This window comes from Dermacentor albipictus, unplaced genomic scaffold (genome assembly GCF_038994185.2).
Source record: "Dermacentor albipictus isolate Rhodes 1998 colony unplaced genomic scaffold, USDA_Dalb.pri_finalv2 scaffold_22, whole genome shotgun sequence".
Taxonomy (NCBI): Eukaryota; Metazoa; Arthropoda; class Arachnida; order Ixodida; family Ixodidae; genus Dermacentor; species Dermacentor albipictus.
The window spans coordinates 5,155,592-5,179,317 of record NW_027225576.1 but is presented as its reverse complement, the minus strand read 5'-3'; the positions used below and the strand labels follow the sequence as shown (position 1 = coordinate 5,179,317).

Here is a 23,726-nt window from a genome sequence, read left to right as displayed (position 1 = left end):
TGTTTCAAATGTCAGCGTTTCGGCCACAGTTCGCAGAGCTGCTGGGGCCGCCAAACATGTGCGAAATGTAGTGCCCTTGAACACGCCACTGAAGCTTGTAAGAACTCTTGCCACTGTGTAAACTGTGACGGGGATCACGCCGCGTACTCGCGGTCGTGCCCCGCCTGGAAGAAGGAAAAAGAAATTGTAACGATAAAAGTAAAAGAGAATATATAGTTCAAAGAGGCACGAAGGCGGGTAGCATACCTGCCAAAGAAAAGCTTTGCCAAAGTGGCGCGTCAGGGGGCAGCGCCACAACGGCCTCCGGCAGCTATCCGACCCACAAACAGTGAGTCGGCAGTCACGCCATCTGTCCCCGCGGCGGTTGCAGCTAGCGCTGCTCCATCAACCGAGGAGAAGGGACCATCGACCCCGAAAGTGGGCGCAGCCGAGGCTGCCTCAACCTCCTAGGTCCCTTCCAGCTCTGGCAACAGCCGGCGCAGCCAAATCCCTCAGGGAGCCCCATCCACCTCCAGGCTGGTGGGCGCAGGGGTCTCGCCTTCCGAGGTGAGACTCTCTCGAAAAACTTCTCGCTCTCAAGAGCGCGTGTTCGGCACCTCACAAGAGGCAATGGACACAACACCTATCCCCACGGCACTCCAAGCGCCTAAAGAGCGGCGATGCTCCCTCGAACGCTCCAAAAAAGGCAGAACCCCGGTTACAGGGCCTCGAAAGAGCTCTGTAATCTAAGGCATCTTTCCGATTCCGTACACACAGCACCAACTTACTTTAAATATGGATACACAAATCATACAATGGAACGTCAGAGGTCTTCTTAGAAACCTTGATGATGTGCAGGAAATCATCCACCAACACAATTCAAAAGTGCTGTGTTTACAGGAAACACACTTAAAATCCAAACACACAAACTTTCTCCGACAGTACATAACGTTTCGCAAAGATCACGATGATGCTGTCACATCATCGGGCGGTGTCGCCATTGTTATCCATAAGAGCATTGCGTGTCAACTTTTACAGCTACAAACGCCTCTCGAAGCAGTGGCGGTTCGAGCTGTTCTCCTAAACAAACTCATCACCATTAGCTCTCTTTACATACCCCCACATTACAAATTAACGAAACATGAATTCCAATCCTTTATAGATCGATTGCCAGAACCTTATGTTGTTCTGGGCGATTTCAATGCGCACAGCTCCCAGTGGGGCGACTCTCGTACAGACGCGCGAGGTCGTCTTGTTGAACAGTTCCTTTTTTCTTCAGGTGCGTGCTTGCTGAACAAGAAGGAACCCACGTATTACTCCCTAGCAAACAGAACCTTTTCTTCAATAGATCTTAGCATAGTTTCCCCATCCATACTGCCCGAACTTGAATGGGAAGTTACGAACAATCCTTACGGGAGCGACCACTTCCCTATACTGATAAGAACATCTAAAGAAAACGAATATCCTCCGCAAGCTCCTAGGTGAAAGATAGACACAGCCGACTGGGAGAAATTTCGAACTCTCACTAACATCTCATGGGCCGACATATCTTCTTTAGAAATTGATGCTGCTGTGGAGTATCTTACATCATTCATAATAGATGCCGCATCAAAATGCATATCCGAAGTGAGTGGTCTGGCATGCAAACGACGTGTACCATGGTGGAACAGCAAATGTAGGATCGCCCGTAAGAATCAGAACAAGGCCTGGGGGTTGCTACGCGGTTCTCCCACTGGAGAGAATCTTGTGAACTTTAAAAAAATAAAGTCCCAAGGCAGGCGAACCCGCCGACAGGCCAGAAGAGAAAGCTGGCACAAGTTTTTATCGGGTATCAATTCGTATACAGATGAGGCCAACGTCTGGAACAGGGTTACTAATAGGATAAGAGGGCGACAAATATACTCCCTCCCTTTGGTAAACATACAAGGCGATACACCCTGCAAGACTAGGCAGATTCACTTGGGAAGCATTTTGACAGCGTGTCAAGTTCAACCAATTATTCACAATCGTTTCTCAAATATAAACAAATAGAAGAATGTAAGCCATTCACAAGAAAAAGTCCAGAGAATGAGCCTTACAACCATCCCTTTAGTATTGCCGAGCTGAGAGCTGCCTTGATCATATGCAAGAGCTCTGCACCAGGATCTGATAGAATTATGTACTACATGATTAAGAACGTACACACTGATACACAACTGACTTTACTTGCACTTTTCAACACTATTTGGGCTGCTGGATATCTTCCACATGCATGGAGAGAAGTGATTGTGATTCCCATTCTGAAGCAAGGTTAAAGATCCTTCGTTGGTGCAAGTTACCACCCGATAGCCCTCACAAGTTGCATTTGTAAGCTGTTTGAGAAAATAAATAATCGGCGACTCATACATTTCCTGGAATTAAACCAAATGCTTGATCCCTTTCAGTGTGTCTTCAGAGAAGGGCGGTCCACAACCTATCACCTTGTGTGCATTGAGGGAAACATTCGCGACGCCTTTCTACATAAACAATATTTCCAATAGAAGGCGTACGGCACAACGTGGCGCTATGGAATCTTGAGAGACTTGTTGGGAATGGGCATCCTTGGCAATATGCTCACCCTAATAGAAAGCTATTTGTCCAACCGTACATTCTGCGTGAAAGTCGGCGATGTACTTTCACGTCCATTTATACAGGAAACTGGTGTACCCCAAGGAGGTGTGCTCAGCTGCACCCTCTTTGTAGTTAAGATGAACACACTCCTCGCTTCATTACCACCAGCTATATTTTATTCCATCTACGTAGATGACCTACAAATAGGTTTTAAATCCTGCAACTTTGCAGTGTGTGAGAGGCAAGTACAACAGGGCTTGAACAAAGTGTCCAAATGGGCAGACGAAAACGGATTTAAAGTGAACCCCAACAAGAGTTTTTGTGTGCTTCTCACGAGAAACAAAGGGCTCATTGCAGATCCCAGTATCGAAATGTATGGTCAGCGAATACCTGTGAACAAAGAACACAAGTTCTTAGGCATCATACTTGACTCTAAACTAACATTTATTCCTCACATAAAGTATCTCAAGGTCAAATGCTTAAAAACAATGAACTTACTGAAACTTTTATCCAACACAACATGGGGCACTGACAGGAAATGTTTAATGAATCTTTAGAAGAGCCTCGTTCGATCACAGCTGTACTACGGTGCTGTGATCTATCATTCTGCCGCCCCGAGCGCGCTAAAGGTGCTAGATCCAGTCCACCATCTAGGAATTCGACTGGCCACGGGCGCTTTCAGAACAAGTCCTATTGAAAGTTTGTATGCAGAATCAAATGAGTGGTCACTTCATCTGCAGAGAACATACCTCAGCCAAACATATTTTCTGAAATTTCCTCTAATCCTCAACATCCGTGTCTTAACACCATTAACGATGTGACATCTGCTACACTCTTTCGTAATCGTCCCTCTGTAAGACAGCCCTTTTCACTTCGTGTGAGGGAGCTTAGTGATGAAATGCATGTCCCACTCTTCGAGCTTTGCCTAATGCATCCAGCCAAGCTGCTACCTCCTTGGGAGTGGCAGCTGATACAATGCGATATATCTTTCATGCAAGTTAAAAAACACGCTCCGGAGATTGAAATCCAGATGTATTTCCGGGAACTCCAGTACAAACACTCCTGCATGGAATTCTTCACAGACGCATCGAAGTCACACGACTGGGTGTCCTATGCAGCCGTCGGTCCATCCTTCTCGGAATCCGATGTACTGCATCCGGAAACTAGTATCTTTACGGCTGAGGCCTACACACTATTGTCGGCTGTAAAGCATATAAAGAAATCAAAACTCCAGAAATCAGTTATATATACGGACTCCTTTAGTGTTGTGAAGGCCTTGATGTCATTCTGTAACCACAAAAATTCGGTAATTATTGAACTCTATTCCGCTCTGTGTATAAAGCCTATATAGGTAACCAGCATGTCATCATATGCTGGGTGCCAGGTCATAGGGGCATCGAAGGTAATGTTCGGGCGGACCAGATGGCCACGTCAGTTGCATCACATTCTGTTAATCCCAGCGCTGCAGTCCCTGTCACAGATCCGAAGCCCTTTTTACGGAGGAAACTACGGAACCACTGGCAACGCTTGTGGGACGCAGAAATAAATAACAAACTGCATGTGATAAAGCCACAATTAGGTTCGTGGCCCTCCGCAACAAAGTCACGCCGAACTGATGTCCTATTCTGTCGTCTAAGAATAGGACACACATTTGGCACCCATAACTTTTTACTCACCGGAAATGACCCTCCAACCTGTGGCAGATGCGGGGAGAGGCTGACCGTGCTCCACGTCCTCCTGGAGTGTCGGAAAGCCGAATCTGAGAGAAGGAGACATTTTTCGTGAGCATACCGGCAACACATTCCTCTTCATCCTGTAATGTTTCTCGGTCCAGAACCGCTTTTTAATACAAACACAGTCCTATGTTTCCTTAGAGATGTTGTCCTACACGTTATTAGTCCCATACATTCGTAGCGCTTTCTCCCTTGAGAGGAGGCCGCTGTGATAGTCACACTGTATAACACATGCCTCCAGGTCCTTGTGTTTCAAGGGCTCTGGCGAGGCAGTAGTGCTCCAGGTAATTTTACCATCTCACATATCTTTTATAATCCATCATTCTCTCACGATGGATTTGATTGCTCATAGAACATGTCATTATCATTGACATAATCTTATAACAGATAGATTTTACACACTCTAGAGCGACTATTTTTAAGGCCCCTTTACAGCCACGTCACATCAACCTCATTGAACGCATAACTACACTGCGAATTCATCAACACTGGCTTGGCGCTCTTTGGCCATACCAGGCCCTTGCGCAAATAAAAACCACACATTCAATTCAATTCAATTCAAAGTCCATTGTGCTCGTCTTGTGGCTGCTACTAGACACTTCAGCACCTTATATTTGAGTGTCCCGCTTTCAGTGCGCAGCGCATGTCGCTAGTGAGAAACTATCATCGCCTTGGCCTGCGGTGTGCGACACTCGAGGAATGTTTATACCCCAGTGGTTGTACATCTAAACGTGATCAGGCCCATCGCGCCCTACTAACCTTGATAGAGTTAACTAACTTAGGTTCACGTTTGTAGCATGAACATTCAACATTCTGTAGTAAGCATGACCTTCAGTGATCGGCCCTACTGTGTGTGATCAGTACTGTGCCCTAACGCTTCTTCCTTCGAAGATGGGAGGTGGCCAGTTCAAACACCTTGTAGTGTATATTGTGAACCAACTACTGGTGAAACGGTGATTACGTGCAGCTAGCTGTACTTGGCATCTCATCGTGGAGAACACAATTAGCCGCATAGCGAACTATCCATGGATGTGGTTGATAATTGTGGAGGCTGTTCGACGCGGCGTCACTTTAATTCCGGCTGCAGAGTTCTACTTTAGTCTTTAGATTTGTCCTGTTGCTCTTCCTTTCCTCTTTCGTTTTTCCTCCCCTCCTTCCTATCTTCCATTTCTGTGTTGCTGTCACCTCCCTTCAGAAGAGTAGGCAGGCGTTGTGCCCTTTGCAGTGGCAGTTGCCAGCCTGCTCCTCGCTTTCCCTTTCCTGTTAACTGTGTATATGTGTATATGTGTTCAAAACAAATAATAATAATAATTGAGACGAAGTTTTGCCATTAGCCGTGAGGCTCTGTATAAAGCCCAAGTGGGAGAAGATTGCATGCCGTATGCTGTGGGTTCAAGGAAAATCATGTGAGCGTGTGCCAAGAAAGATGGCGGCTTGATGCGCACCCACTTTTGGAGGTCACGTGATCAAGTGCGTGCACAGGGGAGGGGAGGAGGAGTTCAGCACGCAGTAATGGGATGACGTGAGTGCTAGTGAGGGCAGGTGAGCACACGTCTCCGCATCTCCTTGTTTATGCCAACCATGACTGTGCATGACTGTCTGTGTTCATACGGGGCCCATGTGCCGTGCCTTGGAAGTAATCTGGAATGGGTGTTCTAAATAGCAACACTAAACTTAAGTTATCTGGTAAAGTAGGCATTCGTTATTCTTTATTTGGCAGACAAAGGCTGATTACTGGAGGTGAAAATGAGGGCTAAGCTTTTCCTTAATTCCATGTTGAAACCTTATTCCTGTGCCTCAGTATGATGTCACAGATTTCAAGGTATCTTCTCGTACTTGGGCTGTTTGGGCACAAGAAAAGTTCTCAAATCTCGGCAGCTTAAGCGTCGTGACTTTTTTTAGAATTCTCCTGAGTCCTATACCAATGAACAATTAGCCCCAAGTTGACATTGTTAAAATCAGTGTGTGGGAACTTTAGGGCAACATCATCAACTGTCTTCAACTGACTTTAGTTTTTGTATCTTTTCTGATTTACCAAGCCATAGTAATGTTGAAGAATTAATTAGACCCTAGTTGATGCTGTTAAAATCAATTTGTGGGAACTTTACTGCAGTGTTACCACCTGTCTTTAGTTGTATCTTTTCCGGTTTACAAAGCCATAGTAATGTTGGCCATTTTTATATTGCAGAAGCTTGATTTATACATAGAACATAACATAATTTCTGTTTTAGGCTTCCTATAACAGATCGGTTCATAATGCCTAGATATGAGGAAGGGTCTTGTCAGGTAGACTATACTATGCACATTCTTGGTGGTAGCTTCACTTCCAGCTGCTCATTAAATCTAGAATAGAGAGGCAATCTCTGCACAACAAACTTACAGCTACGTGTTAAGCAATGATTTGCCTTTCAGAAGCTGGCACTGAAGACTTACTGGATTTTCCACGCATGTTATGTCAACATTTCTGTTTAATATTTAGCACACTGTTTCTGTAACTAACGATAAAATGAAAAATGTTAGGTGTAACGTTAAGAGACAGGAAGACAGTAGTGTCTTCCTGTAGTGTGAAGACAGATTAGAGAGCAAACAGGGGTAATAGCCACTATTCTAGTTTACTATAAGGGAAGGAATGGATCTGGGCTGGCCATGCAATGTGTAGGACTGTGATAAGCGGTGGTCTATTGGAAGTACAAAATGGGTGCCGAAAGAAGGAAAGAGCAGTCAAGGACGGTAGAAAAGTGGGTGATGCAGTGAAATGAGGAAATTTGCAGGCATAAGATGGCATCAGCTGGTGCAAGACGGGTAATTAGAAGATAGCTGGTAGAGGCCTTCCTTCTGCAGTCGACATAAATAGGGCGATGATGGTGATTGCACCATTTGTTGACTGGCATAGTACAATGCATTGTTGTTCAGATTTTTTTAATTCTTCTGAATATTCTTTTTTTTCCTTCTGCCTTGTGTGAAAACTTTGGTCTATTTCCCTAAAAGCTAACCTATGGAATGTTGCTAATCTGTCTTGCCTTTCAATTTAGTGAACCAGGTTATGGCTCAAAGTAACTGACCTTAATTGCTTTTATCATATGTGTAGGAGGCCATACTTGGAGGGATGGCGCAAAATGACTCTCTCTGTCATGTCGAGTGGAAGAAAGGGGTGGTGTCTGGTGCCATCTACACAGAGCATGACCCCAAGTTAGAGGGCCTGATGGTATCAGTCTTCGAGCGGCACCTTCGCTCAAACCCATTGCATTCGGATGTCTTCATTGGTGTGCGCAAGATGGAGTCCGAGGTAATCCGCTGGTGCTGCAAGCTTTTCCATGGAGGGCCCGACAGCTGTGGATCGGTGAGTGGCATTTTTCTCCTTTCTTTACTGCTTATGCACCTGTTTTAGCCTGTGGTACTTGCTCAATACTGGAGGTAAGCATCCAAGAAAGATGGTTACGAAGGTTAGATAATGTTAAACCTTCTTTTGTTTTTTTATGTGTGTAATATAATTCGGGGTTTGTGTGCACAAGAGTGAACAAAGGATAAAAAGAGCAATACAAATACAAGTATGGAGCATGTGTCTGTGCTACTCTTTCTGTTTATAGTCGGTTGTGCTATGCCTGTGGCCTTTAGTATTTCATGTGTGTGTTTGTGTGTGCATATTTTTCTTTATTGCTCCTGGAGTAGCATCACAAGCCTGTAGCTAGGCTAACCTCTCCAGTTATTAAGTGGAGTTTCGTGAAGTACTGGTCAGCGTACATAGTTCACAATTTTCTTGCAATACACATGCAGTCCAGACTACAATACTAAGTATTCAAAGTAATTTGGAGGCTTCAAGTGTTCAACAGTGGGTTAACAAGGGAAGCTATAGGGTGGAGTGAACATGTTTTATCGAGGGGACTTTTGTCGGGGCAACAACTGCTTTCCTTGGTGTCATTTTCACCTACTGTAGTAGTAGTCCAGTGGCGATGGCTGCTGCTGAACTCAAGGTTGCAGGTTCAATTCCAGCTGCAGCGGCTGCCTTTTGGTGGGAAGTGATGGAAACGAAAGAAATGGTGAAGAACCCTGGACACATAAGCAGGCCATATCAAAGTGATGCACTTAGTTTTCCCAGAAAGAAGGAAGTAATCAGATGAGATAGGCCTTTGGCAGTGGAAAAACGTGATTTAAAAAAAAAAGAAGTAAGTGTATAAAAGGTATTCAGTGAAGGGTAAGATGTGCCAATTGGGAAACATATCAGTTAGTACTAATACATGTTTTGTCAAATGTTGAGAGAAAGGAAAGCAGATTGACCAGATATAGTACTGCTATGAAATAGACTAACAGACAATAACTATCAATAACGTATTATATTAAAAAAAGAGAGAAACATCACTGCTACCCAGGTTTGTACCCAATTGATGCATGTAAAGCATGCGGACAGAGAACAACGCTGTGACACATGCTCTGGGAATCCGCCGGCAGCAACTGTACTGAAACCACCTCCATTCGTGATGTGTCCATAACCACGGCCGTTACCAGAGTACAGGAAGCCTCAAGCTCGCTTCTTCCCGATGCCGGCCCCCGGGGACGTTCACCATCAGCGTCGCCGCACTTGGGAGGCGGCTCTCAAAAGTTCAAAGTTGGGAGACCAGCTCTTGGCCGTCTGGCAAGCTGAAGGTGCTACCTGAGTGCAAGGACTTCAAGTCGCCACCTGAGGCCACCACAACAAGAACTGCCGGACCATTCTTTTTAATGAAGTTTCTTCTTCTTCTCTTAAAAACAATGAATAAAAAAATTAAATAATATAGATATGGTTGCTTCCATTCTGGCCATAGGTAAGACTGCGAAAAAGTTAAGCACTGCTGTTTATATGCAAGTTTTGTAGACCCTGAGTTGTCTTCGTGGTGCAAATAGTGTGACAGTGAGCGTTCATAAGGCTCGTGTCCCGAGTCTAGCAGTCTAAATGACACAGCATCAGTTTCTTTTCTTTCTTTTTTTGCTGTTTTATTTAGGAAGACCAAAAATGCAATGTCTTTTATCCACCACTTTATTTTTATTCATGAGGATTGTTTGTTAACCAGGCTTTCTGGGTGGCTGCTAGCTTTACCTTTAGTAGCATAACTATTGATTATGAATTCCTGTTCCTTTGTTGTTTTTTTTTGACCACCATCTTTTTTTACTGTGGATGGCCTGAAAATATTTCATTTAGTTTTTTTTTCTGGGTTGCTAAGTACTATTTCTTTATATTGTCACTGAGCAGTGATGAATGCTGGCCAGTAGGTAGGCCAACACTCATCATTGCTGTGTCCTCATCACAGTGTCCTCTGGTGCACTCATCGTGCAACCAGTGGACACTGTTTACTGGGCAAACTTGCACGCTACAAATCAAGGTACAGCTCAGCAGCAGCGATAGCTACAGGCACGGTCAGTAGTCATTGAATCAAATGACAGTGTTAATTTACTGTTTCCTATTTATAGCAGTGTCATCGTACATTCTAGATTTCCTTTCTACAAGTAACTGTGCAAGTTTGAGAACAGGCTACAGCAGTCAGTACACTCTGATTGGACTAGGCTATCTTTCTACATGTGGATTTAACATTGGATATTCACAAAAGCTCTGATATCGTGAGCTCTTCTCACTTGACAACACACCACATTTAATCTGACGAAAAATTGTAGTCCAAGCTTGCGCAGTGCCTCTTGTTATCCTAAAACGTACTTATTTTATTCCTTAAATATGGCTAAAAAAATTTGGGCAGAAGCGGCAGAAGCTCCCCGCTGGGGAATTGTCACATAGTGCATAGCATTCTTTATAACCATTACTTATGAAGCCTATATCGTACCCTTGAAACCAAGACTACCATATTTTAAGAGATAAGCAACTGCAAAGACTACCATTCACACTATGACGACCTCCCCAATCAACTAATTTTTACTACCAATCTTGTATTTGGTAAATGAAAGAAATGTTGCTGTAGTGCTTTTTTTTTTGCATAATTTGCCCACTGACACGCTTGCCTTCATTCCAACGCGTCCTCTTCAGAGGCTTCTTCCTGTTGTTGCAGACGGAATTATCTGGTTGCTTACATTATCTGTGTAAGCTCCCACTTGCATTCTAACTGTGCCTTAGTAAAGCCAGATCGAAATGCACCAAACATATCTATGCACTTGCTTGCACTTCAGGAATTCATAAGAGTGTTCTATGCCGCTTGTCCATGCATTCTTCCAAGACGTAATGGTTTCAATATCGGGCTTTTTTAGCAGATGCCGTGTGTTCATATCCTGCCATCTGACTTTTTTAATGGTGTTTATGTAATTATTTATAAAACAGTACTTTCTTTGAAATGATGAGTTTACAAAGTCACGAAGCCACTTGAATCCAGAAGTTTAGGCAAATTTATGCATTAACCATCACTTCCATGCTGGCTGACAAAATATTGTGTCATAGGTTTGTGCGCCAACAAGTAGGTGGCAGTAAGTGTACTGACATTTCTGTATTCACCTATTCATGGCCAGACGGAAGTACAGACAGAAAGACTCAAAGATGGAGTCCTCCGCCGCTGTTTCTTGAAGCTGCCGGTTTGTCTCGGGTTTTCATAATTTCTGTTTCATAATTTCTGGTGATAGTCGATGCATTTGGTCTACTGCCACACTTCAATGACTGATATATATATATATATGCGACCTTCCTCTTGTCACCCGCCGTGGTTGCTCAGTGGCTATGGTGTTAGGCTGCCGAGTACAAGGTCGCGGGATCGAATCCCGGCCATGGCGGCCGCATTTCGATGGGGGCGAAATGCGAAAACACCCGTGTACTTAGATTTAGGTGCACGTTAAAAAACCCCAGGTGGTCGAAATCTCCGGATTCCTCCACTATGGCGTGCCTCATAATCAGAAAGTGGTTTTGGCACGTAAAACCCCATAATTTAATTTTTAAAGTACAGGTTTTCTGGGACCCGGAGCTAAAGGACTTGCAGAACAGAGCAGAAAATGACCTCAGGCACCTAGCCAAAGAATGCTAAGCATTAATAAACAACAGTGCCAGTTGTGATTTTGGACAGATGAGGACCAGGTAGTCGCAATGAATTTCTGTGTGGAAAAACAGCATAGCTTTTATGAATATATTTGCATGTTGTTTCAGAGTTAACATTTTCAGTTTACAAGCAAAGTAAACACTTCCATAAACATTCCTTTCAAAATAAGGAACTACTTTAGCAAGGGCTGATTGAGAAGTATTCCTTTCTGGCATTATATTCTCAAATTCACAATGTCTAGTCAGTGTTCTGAAGAAGCGTTTTTTAAGATAGCTTCTGCAGTAACGTGATGTACACTATTAATACTATTAGCATTACCTAACGTGCTGCCACGGTGACTGGCTACTGAGCACAAGGTGTCACAAGTTCAATTCCTAGCCGTGGTTGTGGCATCCTTATTGAAGTGGGATGCAAAAGTGCTTGTGCACCAATTTTTGTGGGCACATTACAGTATGCCAGGCTTTGAAAATGAATGCATAGCCCTTTACTGCAATTTTTCTCAAAGTCCCTACATCGCTTACGACACTGAACCCACCAATCAATCAGTCTGGTGCTGTTTGGTGAACCAGTCAGTTGGTCGGATGGGCAGACTGACAGAGATTTTAGAACAGCTCAGTGTAGGCTATGATGGGGACACCTGTTTTGATTGCTTCATATTTGCTTCATATTCATTTTGATTGCTTCATATCGCCTCAGTGGGGTCCCTTGTCCTGTAAATGGCATAGAAAATTAAAGGTAATTTGTTTTGGGCACTGATGCAAGGCTGCACTGTACTTCAGACAGTGAGCTTGCATTCTAGTGTGTAACATGCCATGTCTATTATGTGCAGATGACCTCGGGGGGCACGGAGAGCCTGATTTTGGCCTGCAAGGCTCACAGGGACTATGGATTCTTCGAAAAAGGCATTGTTTATCCCGAGATGTGAGTGCCTACTCTAGTTTTTCAGCTCCTTGTCAAGACTGACTGTTTGCATCATTTTAAACACTGTTACAGGGATTGGGCAATGTGCAGTTGGACGTTGATACATTGAACTCAGTTACGAGGGCGATTCAGAAAGTAATGCCTCCAAGCCCACTACTTTGTCAGTAGTACTGCAAACATTTTGAACTCCTTATAATTAATGCACTGATGTTTAAGCTATAAAATGTCGCTTGCCTCACCTTCCAATCTTTTCTCGTTCCAGAGTAATCACGCAATCTATGGCATCTAGTGGTGACGTCAGGTTGAAACAGCGGGCTGTAAGTGAATTTCTGACTGAGGGAGATTGTTCGCATATCAACATTCATTGTCGTCTGACTGCAAGGCATACCTGTGTTGACATCAGCACTGTGTATAGGTGGGCAAGAACTGTGAAAGACCAAAATCCTGCCGCATCAGATCTCCAGGATGAGCACCAAAGTGGACAGGCCGCAATGATGTCTGAAGAGGATCATCAACATCAGGTGTACGAGTTAACCACGGCAGCTGACAACTGGCATGAAAGAGTCAAGGAAGCATACATAATGAGGGAAAATCTTCTTGTAACACAGGAGGTCCTTAATGATGTGCTTCACTGAACTAATGGAAATAGCACTTGTTGTTGTGACCTCGTGTTGCTTGATCCTACGATTGCCCCGAATTAACTCGTCCATCTGTTGTTGATGATCCTCATCAGAGGCCGTTGCGGGCCGTCCACTTCGGTGCTGATCCTGGAAATTTGATGTGGCTAGATTTTCGTCTTTCACAGTCTTTGCCCACCTCCACATAGTGCTGATGCCAACGCAGGCATGCCCCGCAGTCAGACGGTGAAGTCAGAAATTCAATTAGAGCCCGCTGTTTCATCCGGACGTCAGTATTGTATGCCATGGATTGCTCGATTACTCTGGAACGAGAAGAGATAAGAAGGTGAGGCAAGTAACATTCTATAGCTTAAACATCAGTGCATTACTGATAAAGAGTTCAGAATGTTTGCAGTACTATTGGCAAAGTAGTGGACTCGGAGGCATTACTTTCTGAATCGTCCTTGTATTTAGAATCTTGCCATGTATAAAACGTATTTAAAAAAGAATGATGTTGCAGCAAATAATAATGATAAATTTAGGCATAGTGAAAAAAAAAATTATGCATATCCAACACACATCTTGTAACCTATGTGAAATGAAGTTTTAATGAAGAGGTTAGTAAAATGCTATTATTTGTCCATTTCATTCCTACATCATTGATGTAAAGGAAACTGGTGCACGCGCATGTGCTGTCACACACCCGTGATGCACAATGTGACATGCCACGATCATATTTAAGAGCTAGTTAGCTTTGGCATGATCAGAAGTGTATGTGCAGTTATGGCCCTAAAAGTTAAGTCATCGGTATGCTATGCTACAGGGCCTAGCATACTATATCGAACTTGCAATACTGTCAACCTGCCCTGAAAGATGTGTAACCTATGTGAAGGTCATTGAACACATCCTTTTATTGACGCAGTAGTTCTGCGGAAACCCGCAAGGTGGAGAGAAGTAATTCATCATCATCATCATCAGCCTGGTTATGCCCACTGCAGGGCAAAGGCCTCTCCCATACTTCTCCAACAACCCCGGTCATGTACTAATTGTGGCCATGCCGTCCCTGCAAACTTCTTAATCTCATCCGCCCACCTAACTTTCTGCCGCCCCCTGCTACGCTTCCCTTCCCTTGGGATCCAGTCCGTAACCCTTAATGACCATCGGTTATCCTCCCTCCTCATTACATGTCCTGCCCATGCCCATTTCTTTTTCTTGATTTCAACTAAGATGTCATTAACTCACGTTTGTTCCCTCACCCAATCTGCTCTTAATTAATTAAGGAACCCATACTTTTCGAGGAACCCATAATTTCGAGGAACCCCTACGGGTTCCTCGAAAGAAAAGCCTCAGAGTTGAAGAAAAATTCGTCCTGGTCTGGGACTCGAATCCGGGACCACCGCAGCTGCCCCAGAAAGGCGGTGGTACTGGATTCGAGCCCTGGACCAGGACGAATTTTTCTTCAACTCTGAGACTTTTCTTCCGAGGAACCCGTACGGTTTTCCTTTGTACCAATTGCTACGAACGGATGGATGTCTGATTTTCCCTTTATTAATTACATCCATTTATTGTGTCATAGCAGCGACGATCCCTCTAATTTTTCCATTCAATCTGTGGGAAAAAATTTTTGCTCTGTGCGCAGACACTGAACTGAAGATGCAGTATTTCTGGAAATTTTGCGAAAAATTTAAAGTGTGGTAAAAGTAGTGGATATTTATTATTCCAGCAATACAAAAGGATTATTCTTAAATATGTGCGATAATTACCGTATACAGAGAACGCTAAGACAATGGAATGAACACCTTGTTCTCTTCTACAAAAGATTGCTAATCTGATAACTGAGAAAAAGGTCACTCAATGTCTGAGTCTTTCTTGTTTGACACACGCATTAGAATCAATCGCGGCTGCTTCCACATTCGTATTTGATTGTACATGGAGGAGTTTTTGAACGCATTTACGTTTGAGCCTGTCACGAAGCTTGTTACGAACATTTCCAAAGAAAGACCAGTTTCATTAAAAACTGGCAGATGTCAAAGGTATCTAAATCAGCCTAGAAGCTATAGATGTCACTGGCTAATTAGTTCAAAGGTCTTTTCACTAGGTTGATGGTCTCACATGCTTTGTGGAGTCCCAGACGCCAGTTCTGGACCAAAACCCAGAGGGCGTCCTGTGTTCTACTAGTATGTTTGAAAGCTGTGCTACCTTTTCAACACGAAACTGAAAGCATATAATGAAGACACTTGAAAACTGCACTGATATTTTCTTGTCATCCTCGTTGCTTCTAAAATTGTATGCTTCACAGCAGAGAATGGCAAGTATAACTGTATGTGGAAGTTGTAGTGGTTTTTCTTTCCCACTTTTTCTGTGCTGCAAAAAGATAAAAAAAAAATTAAATTATGCAATTACATTGTTTATCCACCTTTTTTGCAAACATTTTGCCACCTGTGTTTTGCAAATTATAAGTACAGTCAGCGTTACAAATATAGAGACCACAGGATGTGAGAGAACATCGAATTTCTAAATGATATATTGTTGCTTGCTATGTCTTCGTTAGCAAGGTCACTGCTTTCTGTAATGGATCTGTCAATGCTAATCCACCTTTGCATACGTGCAAGAGTAGAGACACAACAGGTCTTATTGGCATTTCATGAACCTGCCAGCAAAATGCTGCAAGCTTCTGATTTCATACAACACTGTAATTTTGTGGAAACTTCTAAACAACAACAAAGAAGCATTTCTTTACAGTGGCATTCAGTAACAACCATTGTGTGAAATAATAGGTCTGCAGCGCTCCACTGGCACATTTATAAAACACCGAAAAGCCAAGGAACTGCTTGAATCATAAATGTACAGGTCATATTATTGCGATAGCAGTTATATGGCAATGAACTGGGCTAGTTGGTGTTCATTTGAAACTGCGCTGAATGACACTAATCAGTGACACAAAGAGACGCACTACACGGACAAGATTGCATGCTCTCATCCTGTGTGATGTGTCTGCGTATGTCGTTTACTGTGATTAATGTCACTAAGCGCAGTTTCAAATGAGCAGTTATGTGGTAACTCCAGGCAAATTCTCGCCATCGGCGTTGCCATGAGGATCCGTATAAAGCCGAAGTGGGACCTCCTCTTCCACTTTCCTCCTTGCACTCACTTTGCTATCTCCATCTTTAATCTCCTGCTGTTCTCCATGTTCGCTTTTATCCTTCACTTGGCTCATTTGCTCGGTTACGAGAGACAACGCTGATGCTGATGCTCACTGCAGGAACGGGCACCTAAGACCTGCGCTCTAAAAAAAATTCATCTGCCTATTATATTTGCAGTCATGCTTTGTTCTTGCAAGTACAACGGTCCTAGTCAGTGGTCTGCCAGGACCAACCGCAGGTCATTTGAATGAATGAATAAATAGATGCAACAGGAAAAGCATGTAACCAGTTATAAAAAACAGTGGAGTAAAAAATTCTTTGGAAAGTGTTGGGTGGGGCTGTAGGACTTTGTCAGGTGATAATTACAGGCTATGATATCAGCTTTTACACAATGCTTTTCCCAGTAATTGCAATTGCATGCTATGTATCAGTAAGGCTCTTTCTCATATGCTTACTTGTGTTTCAGGGTTGTTCCTGTAACAGCACATGCTGGCTTTGACAAGGTAAGTAAAAAAAAAGTATTGGAAGACCTAGTGATTCTCAGAGAAAAAACTTAGGTGTTTTGAATATTTTTGTGAAATTTGCATGTACATGCACATTAAAAATATTAATTACGAGATTTTATGTGCCAAAACCATGATCTGATTATGAGGCACACCACAGTGGGGGACTCTGGAATAATTTGGACCACCTGGGGTTCTTTGACATTGTGGCATAGCCATGGCGTGCTCGCAGTAATGTCAGACCAGGGAAGCATCAGCGTAGTCAGTAGAACAAAATGAACTTTTATTCAGAGGTGTAGTGTATATTTATGAGTAGCCGAGTGGCAGGGAGATAGGAAGGAGCATGTTTTAGTAGTGATAGTCCGAACTCTGAAAGATCGCCACATGCGGTGACGAAAGGTGCGCGCACTTTGAAAACACACGTGAAGTTGCAACATTCCTTCCTCCTCAGAAATGAAACTGTTGCACTGGCTTGCATTCTCTCGTTGGGCGTCTCAGAGTTTGTTGGGTGACACCTGTATTCAACAGGGCCACCAAAATATCTGGTGCCGCAAACTCTGGAGAACCGGTGCCATTTGGGATGCGCCAAGCAGTTATGCCTTCATCCGGGTTCATCGTTTCTGGATGCTGTAGTTCTGTTGCTTGCTCTGGCTCACTGCGATGTGTGGTGGTTGTAGTTACTGTCGGTGCTTCTTGTCGCGGGCGGACCTGGTCTAGGTGCCGCTGGACGACTCCGTCCGATGTTTCCATGGTCACCATTCTCGCTCCAGACGGCGCCTTCACATGGCCGGGCGTCCACTTGCTCCCCGCACCGTCGTTGTGGGCATGCACATCACTTCCAGGTAGCGGCGGCCAGTCATCTTGGTTCTCTTTCGGCCCTGGAAGTGCTGGAGGAAAGCATGTGTCCAAGCGTGAGCGTATTTGATAGCCCAAAACCAGCTCTGCTGGGGATTTACCCAATTTTTGCGGAGTCCTTCAGTAGTTAAAAAGCAACCCTACTAGGTTCTCTTCCAGTTTTCCTTTCCTCATTTTTCGAAGGCCATCTTTTATAGTTTACACTGCCCTTTCCGCCGTGCCATTAGACTGGGGATCGTGTGGATCGCATCGAAAGTGCACAATGTTGTTGTTTGCCAAGAACAACGTGAAGGCTTGACTGGCAAACTGGGTCCCATTGTTAGAAACGATTGTGCGTGGTATTCCAAACCTGCTAAAAATGCCATGCAGGCAGTTAATGGTAGTCTGCGTTGAAGCATGCGACAAAGGTATTGCTTCGAGCCATTCGATGTGTGCGTCGACTACTATGAGTATAATTTTTTCCGCAGATCGGACCCGCATAGTCAATGTGAATATGGGACCACTTTTCGCCTGTTTCAGGCTAGTTAACGACGGGGGCCGCAGTTAGCATCGGCAGATTTTCAACACAGTTCTGGCACTGAGCAGACACCTCTTCAATATTTCTGTCGAGGCCTGGCCACCAGAACAAAGAATGTGCAACAGATTTCATTGCCAGTGAACCTTGGTGCATTTCATGTAGAAGATGCAGCACTCGCTCCCTAGCTTCGGTTGGTATTATGACCCTATTACCCTAGTACACCAGTTCATGTGCTACGGATGGTTCGAGCCTACGCTCAAAAAACGGCAGTACGGCCCGGGCCATTCCGTTTGCGTTTCTGGGCCACCCATGTAGTATGTACCGTTTGACCGCGACCAGGACAGGGTCAGAAGACGTTAATGCCTTCAGCTCACGCATTGTTATGGCGCCATTGTTCAGCTGGTTTTGCGACAGTACATATTCGGGTGGCTCACCGTTGTCGTCAGATTCCGGAGATTGCTGTGGAAGTCGGCTCAGGGGGTCAGCGTTCAGCATCTGTTGTCCTGGTACATACTGTAGCCGGTATCTGTAAACCTCCAGGTGGAGCGCCCAACGTTGTATCCATGTGGTGGCCATTATGGGCATCTGCTTGTCTGATCTCAGCAGGCCCAGCAACGGCTAGTGGTCAGTCACCAAGGTAAATTCCTGACCTAGAAGGTAGTCACGGAACTTCGTGATGCCGAATACCAGTGCCAGTGCCTCTCGCTCGAGCTGCGAATAGTTGCGCTCCGCCTGCGTTAATGTTTGCGAGCGGCATTAACGCATCGATGGGCCTGTGAACGTCACCGGTTGTGTGAAAAGAGACAGCTACCACACCGTACGGAGATGCGTCACATTCAAATTTAAGTTCCTTTGAAGGGTCAAAATGAGCAAGAACCTTGGCTGTTTTAAGGCTTTGCTTGTCAAGATCAAACGCGAGCTCTTGAGGCTGTTTCCATTGCCAATGTGCAGTCTTTTCAAGCAGTTGATACAATGGACCAAGTGTAGTTGACATGTTCGGCAGAAACCTCGCGTAAAAAGTAATCACCCAAAAACGAACGTAGCTCGCTGACATTACAGGGGCTCGGTGCCTGCATGATAGCGTCAAGGCTCTGTCGGATGAAGCCCATCACGATCGACGTGATGCCCTAGATAAATTACTGTTGGGCTGCGCAAGTTGCACTTATCAAACCTTAGCTTTACGCCGCGCTCTTCGAAGCGCTATAAGACGTTTTTCAGCCTTTCGCCACTGTCACTCACTCTTTCAGAAATGAGTACATCATCAAGATAAGCCTGTGCTCCTGGAAGGCCAGCCAATACCTCATCCATTTTTCTTTGGAATATTGCGTGCACAGAGGCTCTCCCGAAAGGAAGTCTGTTGTAGCAAAATAGCCCTTTTGGCGTATTAATGACGCAAATTTTCTTCGCATTATCATCTAGCGCCGCTTCATTGTATGCATCCTATAAATCCAGAGTGCTGAAATAGTCCCCATCGTGTAGTTGAGCAAACATATCCTCAATGATTGGCAATGGGTATTGCTCAGTCCCACACACTGGATTTACTGTGGCCTTGAAATCGCCGCAGATTCTTACTGCGCCGTCTTTTTCAAGCACTACGACTATAGGCGTTGCCCATTCAGAGTGTGCCACCGGCGACAGCACGCCCAGAGAAACTAAACGGTCTAGTTCGAGTGACACTTGCTCGTGTAGCGCGTATGGAATGCGTCTGGCCTTACAGAACTTGGGTACGGCGCCTTCCTTCATGTGCAGGCTGGTTGGAGGACCCTTGATTAGCCCTAGTTCCTCGGAGAACACACCGTGGTAGTAATTGAATATGCTGTTCATGCTGGATTCACTTGATTCTTTTGTTGACACTGAGTCTTCTACAAAACGAACCACCGGAGCACCTGCGCTGTTCAGCTGCTGGATCAAGTTGCGACAGCAGAGGCTTGGTCCCGCACAGTCCAACACGGTCAGCGCACTGTTACGATTGGCCTGCAGGGATACTGCTCTGCAAAGCTATCTCAGCCCGCTGCAGGTGCTTCAATGGACCCGCGGTGGTAGCGCCCTTTAGACAACCGGCGAAGATGACAGCGCTAACCGACCATGAACTTCCTTCGGAGAATGGAAGACCACGGCAGCGTTAATCCACCATGCGCTTCGTTCGGAGAATCGGCAATGGCAGTAGAGCTGGCCACGTTTTGCGGCCTGTGTATTGTTGGTTGATTTGCAGCAAGAAGAGCTTCTCTAACAAAAGGGTGCTTTGTGGTACGTTTTTTCTCGAGGCCCCAGGATTCATCACAGTCTGCTGACACTCATGGTGACTACCGGAGAAAGCCAGCTCTTGAATTAAGAGGCCCCGGCTGGGGCAAGTGTGACCACCTGCCTAGAAGGACCCACTCAACTCGGGTTCTGGGAATCCAAAGTGCGTATGTGAGTGTGTGAGCCTTCCCCCTCAAAAGGCGGGTCGACTATGCCCCAACGACTGTGGCTGGTCCAATTGTACAAAGGTTGGACAGTAGTTTTCCCTCCCCTAGGGATCTAGTGAGGACAGAGGCTTTTTAAGCAGCAGTTTGTCGGCTCCTGGAGAGTGCTCGTGCTCGGCAAGCGGTGTGCTTAGTGCTTTGTGTTCGTTTGCTGTATGCTTCGTCTTGCATGCTCCATTTGGGAGTCACACTAGACTGTCGAAATGTATCTTTTCTTTTAATGTAAATATGTAAATAAATCCCATATGGCTAGTTCCTCCGAAGTTCCTCCCTTCAACGACCTCCAACTCCTACAGCGCACTCTATTGTCACCCCTTTATGACAAACCTGGAGTACAAGCTCTCCAAGTACTGGGAGGCGTCCTGTGAGGATAAAGTCAGACTGGACGGTTTCAGTTTCGGCCATTGCTCGAGGTGCTTATCGTACAGTTGACGCAGAATGACACAAACGGGTGACCCGGTATCGACTTCCATGCTCAGCTGCACACCGCACCAAGCAAGTGTTCGGCGGATCGGAGGTTCCAGATAGCTTTTTCGTTGCGATACCAAAGTCCAAATTTGGGCGGCTTCGTGTTCTTTGTCTGCTGAGGCTTCCGTCCCCAAGAGGGTGTTAGTTTGTGCCGTCTTTGCCGTGCCTTGTTCTCCAGCCCCGCGGCTTCAACATTTCCTTGCAAGGTGACCATCTTATCTACTGCAGTAACAGTGAGCGTTAGACCAGGGGCAACATGCGTCATTATGTTTTGTACTACCATACCTTGCGCATTCTTGACGTGCGGCAGCCCTCCTCTCATCCAGCACAGTTTCTTTCTGACAGGTGTCGTTGCTGGTCCGATCATGCATTTTACATCACTATCCGCAGCCTTAGCTGCAAGGGCCATCGCTTCAGCGTCTTGTAGCATTAATTCCTGCTTTGCCAGTAGCTGCTTCTGCAGGGCACCTGACCGCATACCACACACAATGCGATCTCGTAGCATACGATCCAAAGCACTGCCAAAATTGTAATTGTCAGCTATTCTGCGAATGTCTACCAGGAATTCATTAATCGGCTTGCCCTCCGCTTGACAATGATTGAAGAACTTGTAGCTTTCGGTGATTTCATGTCTCTTTGGACTGTATTGCTCACTCAAAATTTCGACAACTTCTTCATACATCAACCATTTGGCTTGCACGGAGCCACCTTCTTTGCCAGCACTTGGATCATATGCATATTTAAGGTGGCAACCAGCAGTGCTCTTTTCTTAGTCAAGTCTTCAAATGCATTAGCTTCGAAGTATGCTTCTACTTTAATAAGGTACGGCTTCCACTTTTCTTTGTCTTCTTCGATGTCCGGAAGGTTGTGAGCCATGATGGCCTTGGTTTCTCGGTTCTGCGTGAGTTCCGGTTCAATGTCGACTTTCACTGCATGGGCGATGTCCATCCTCGTCGCCACTCTGGCATAGCCATGGCGTGCTCGTAGTAACGCCAGACCAGTAAAGCATCAGCGTAGCCAATATAACAAAATGACTGTTTATTCAAATAGGTAGCGCATATTTATGAGTTGCCAAGTGGCAGAAAGATAGGAGGGAGCATGTGTTAGTAGTGATAGTCCGAACTCTGAACGATCGCCAGATGAGGTGATAAAAGGTGCACACACTTTGAAAACACACGTGAAGTTGCAACAAACGTGTGCCTAAATCTAGTAAGTACACAGGTGCTTTTTCATTTTGCCCCCATCGAAATGCGGCCACCATGGCCAGGATTCAATCCTGTGACCTCGTGCTCAGCAGCGCAACAGCAAAGCCACTGAGCAACCACGGCGGGTACATGAACATTACTCTTGCAAAATGTGACCTGTGATTTTGAGATGACCACCCAGGACACTGACTTGAGCAAAGACAGCCTTAAATTTTATGGAGGTCTCTCTGGTTGGACAAGTTGCAAGCTGACAGAACATGAATACTGTGCCCAGAGTGGTCACCATTTTACATTGGGAAGACCAAGCATGCGTTCAGTCTGCGTGCAGCGTTGACCATTTGTTGTTAGCATGTTTGAGGGCACTAATGTCACTGTCCACAAGTGCAGCAACATTAGTTCTTTTACTTCCTTGAAGTTGACTTTAAATTTGGCTTTAGTTCCTTGAGGTATATGTCTTGTGTTAACAGTTTGCAGTTTGTCCTGTGAATAGATTCTGTGTTGTGTGTGCACTTGGGTGTCCATTGCGTTCATTAGTGATAGGCCCTGTGCCCAATCCCCTTATTCCGTCGCAGTGTTCCTCCTCTATGTAGCAGCTTATAAGCTATGGTGATCTTCGGTTTGTCAGAGTAAAGCTGTGTTCAATAAACCCATTTCTCGTTAGCAGCACATCGTTCAAAACACCAACATTACGTTGGATTTCTGGAACATGTATGCCATCAAAGCCACGGGATTTTTTGTTATTGAAACTAAGTAAAATGGATAACAGGTCATTCGGCAGAAGGTAATGAATAAGGAATACTGAATCATGGGGTACTTTTTCTGATTCAGCAGGTGCTTTCTTCGCAGCCTGGAAAATTTAAACCACACTGGCTATCGTCACGGAAATAAATTATTTGGACATATGTCAATAGGCTCAACAACTTATGTTAACATGGCTCCGTAATTGTCTAACAATTGGCAGCAATGTACTGTAGTAAGCAATAATTCTTAATCACTTTGTTTCCTCTGGGCTACTGCAAGGCAGCGTTCTAGGCCCCTTACTCTTTTTCATCTACATTAATTACTTGCCTGACAAAATATAACCTTGTATGCACATATTTACTGATAATACATAGTATTATTTAGTCCAATTTACAATAATAGTTAACATCTCACCCTTCAACAGGACCTTGAACATATTGGTGAGTGGTGAGGTGAGGACCTGGTTAATGACTTTAAACGTTTCCAAGTACAAAATAATCACTTTTAGCCATAAACTTCATAACTCTAGCGGCCTATATAAAATTGGTAACAACATTGTGGAGAACACTAAGCAGCACAAGTTCTTAGGCACAAACCTAACCTCGAAGCTTTCTTGGTCCACACATAACGCTTCCATCTGTGCCATTAAATTATGTATGCCATAACCTGCATAATTTGAGATCTCCCTTCAGTATACGTAAACAGGCTTATCTCTCTTTAATTCATCCTCAACTTGAGTTAGCCTTCTCAATTTGGTCCCTGTACCAGAAATACCTGATTAACATGTTAGAAGTCATTCAGAACAGAGGAAGTTGGCTCATTACCCATAATTATAGACACCCATGCAGCATAACACAAATTAAACAATACCTTTCACTTGAACTATTGATTGCTCATCGTGACATTGCTCTCTTATCACTACTATTCTACAAATGCACTCACACCAACATGACATTCTCTGTGCACCCTAATCTCGCTCATCAAACTTCACA

General features: G+C 44.7%; 1 protein-coding gene across 1 annotated transcript in view; it reads left to right on the top strand.

The window, feature by feature from the left end:
* Nucleotides 1-23,726, top strand: part of Sply (Sphingosine-1-phosphate lyase) — a 107,397-nt gene that overhangs the window by 17,221 nt on the left and 66,450 nt on the right. Inside the window, exons 4-6 of the mRNA XM_070529496.1 lie at nt 7,390-7,641; nt 12,129-12,220; nt 16,447-16,483. Of these exons, the coding sequence (XP_070385597.1) occupies nt 7,390-7,641; nt 12,129-12,220; nt 16,447-16,483 (381 nt within the window). The remainder of the gene's footprint in view (nt 1-7,389; nt 7,642-12,128; nt 12,221-16,446; nt 16,484-23,726) is intronic.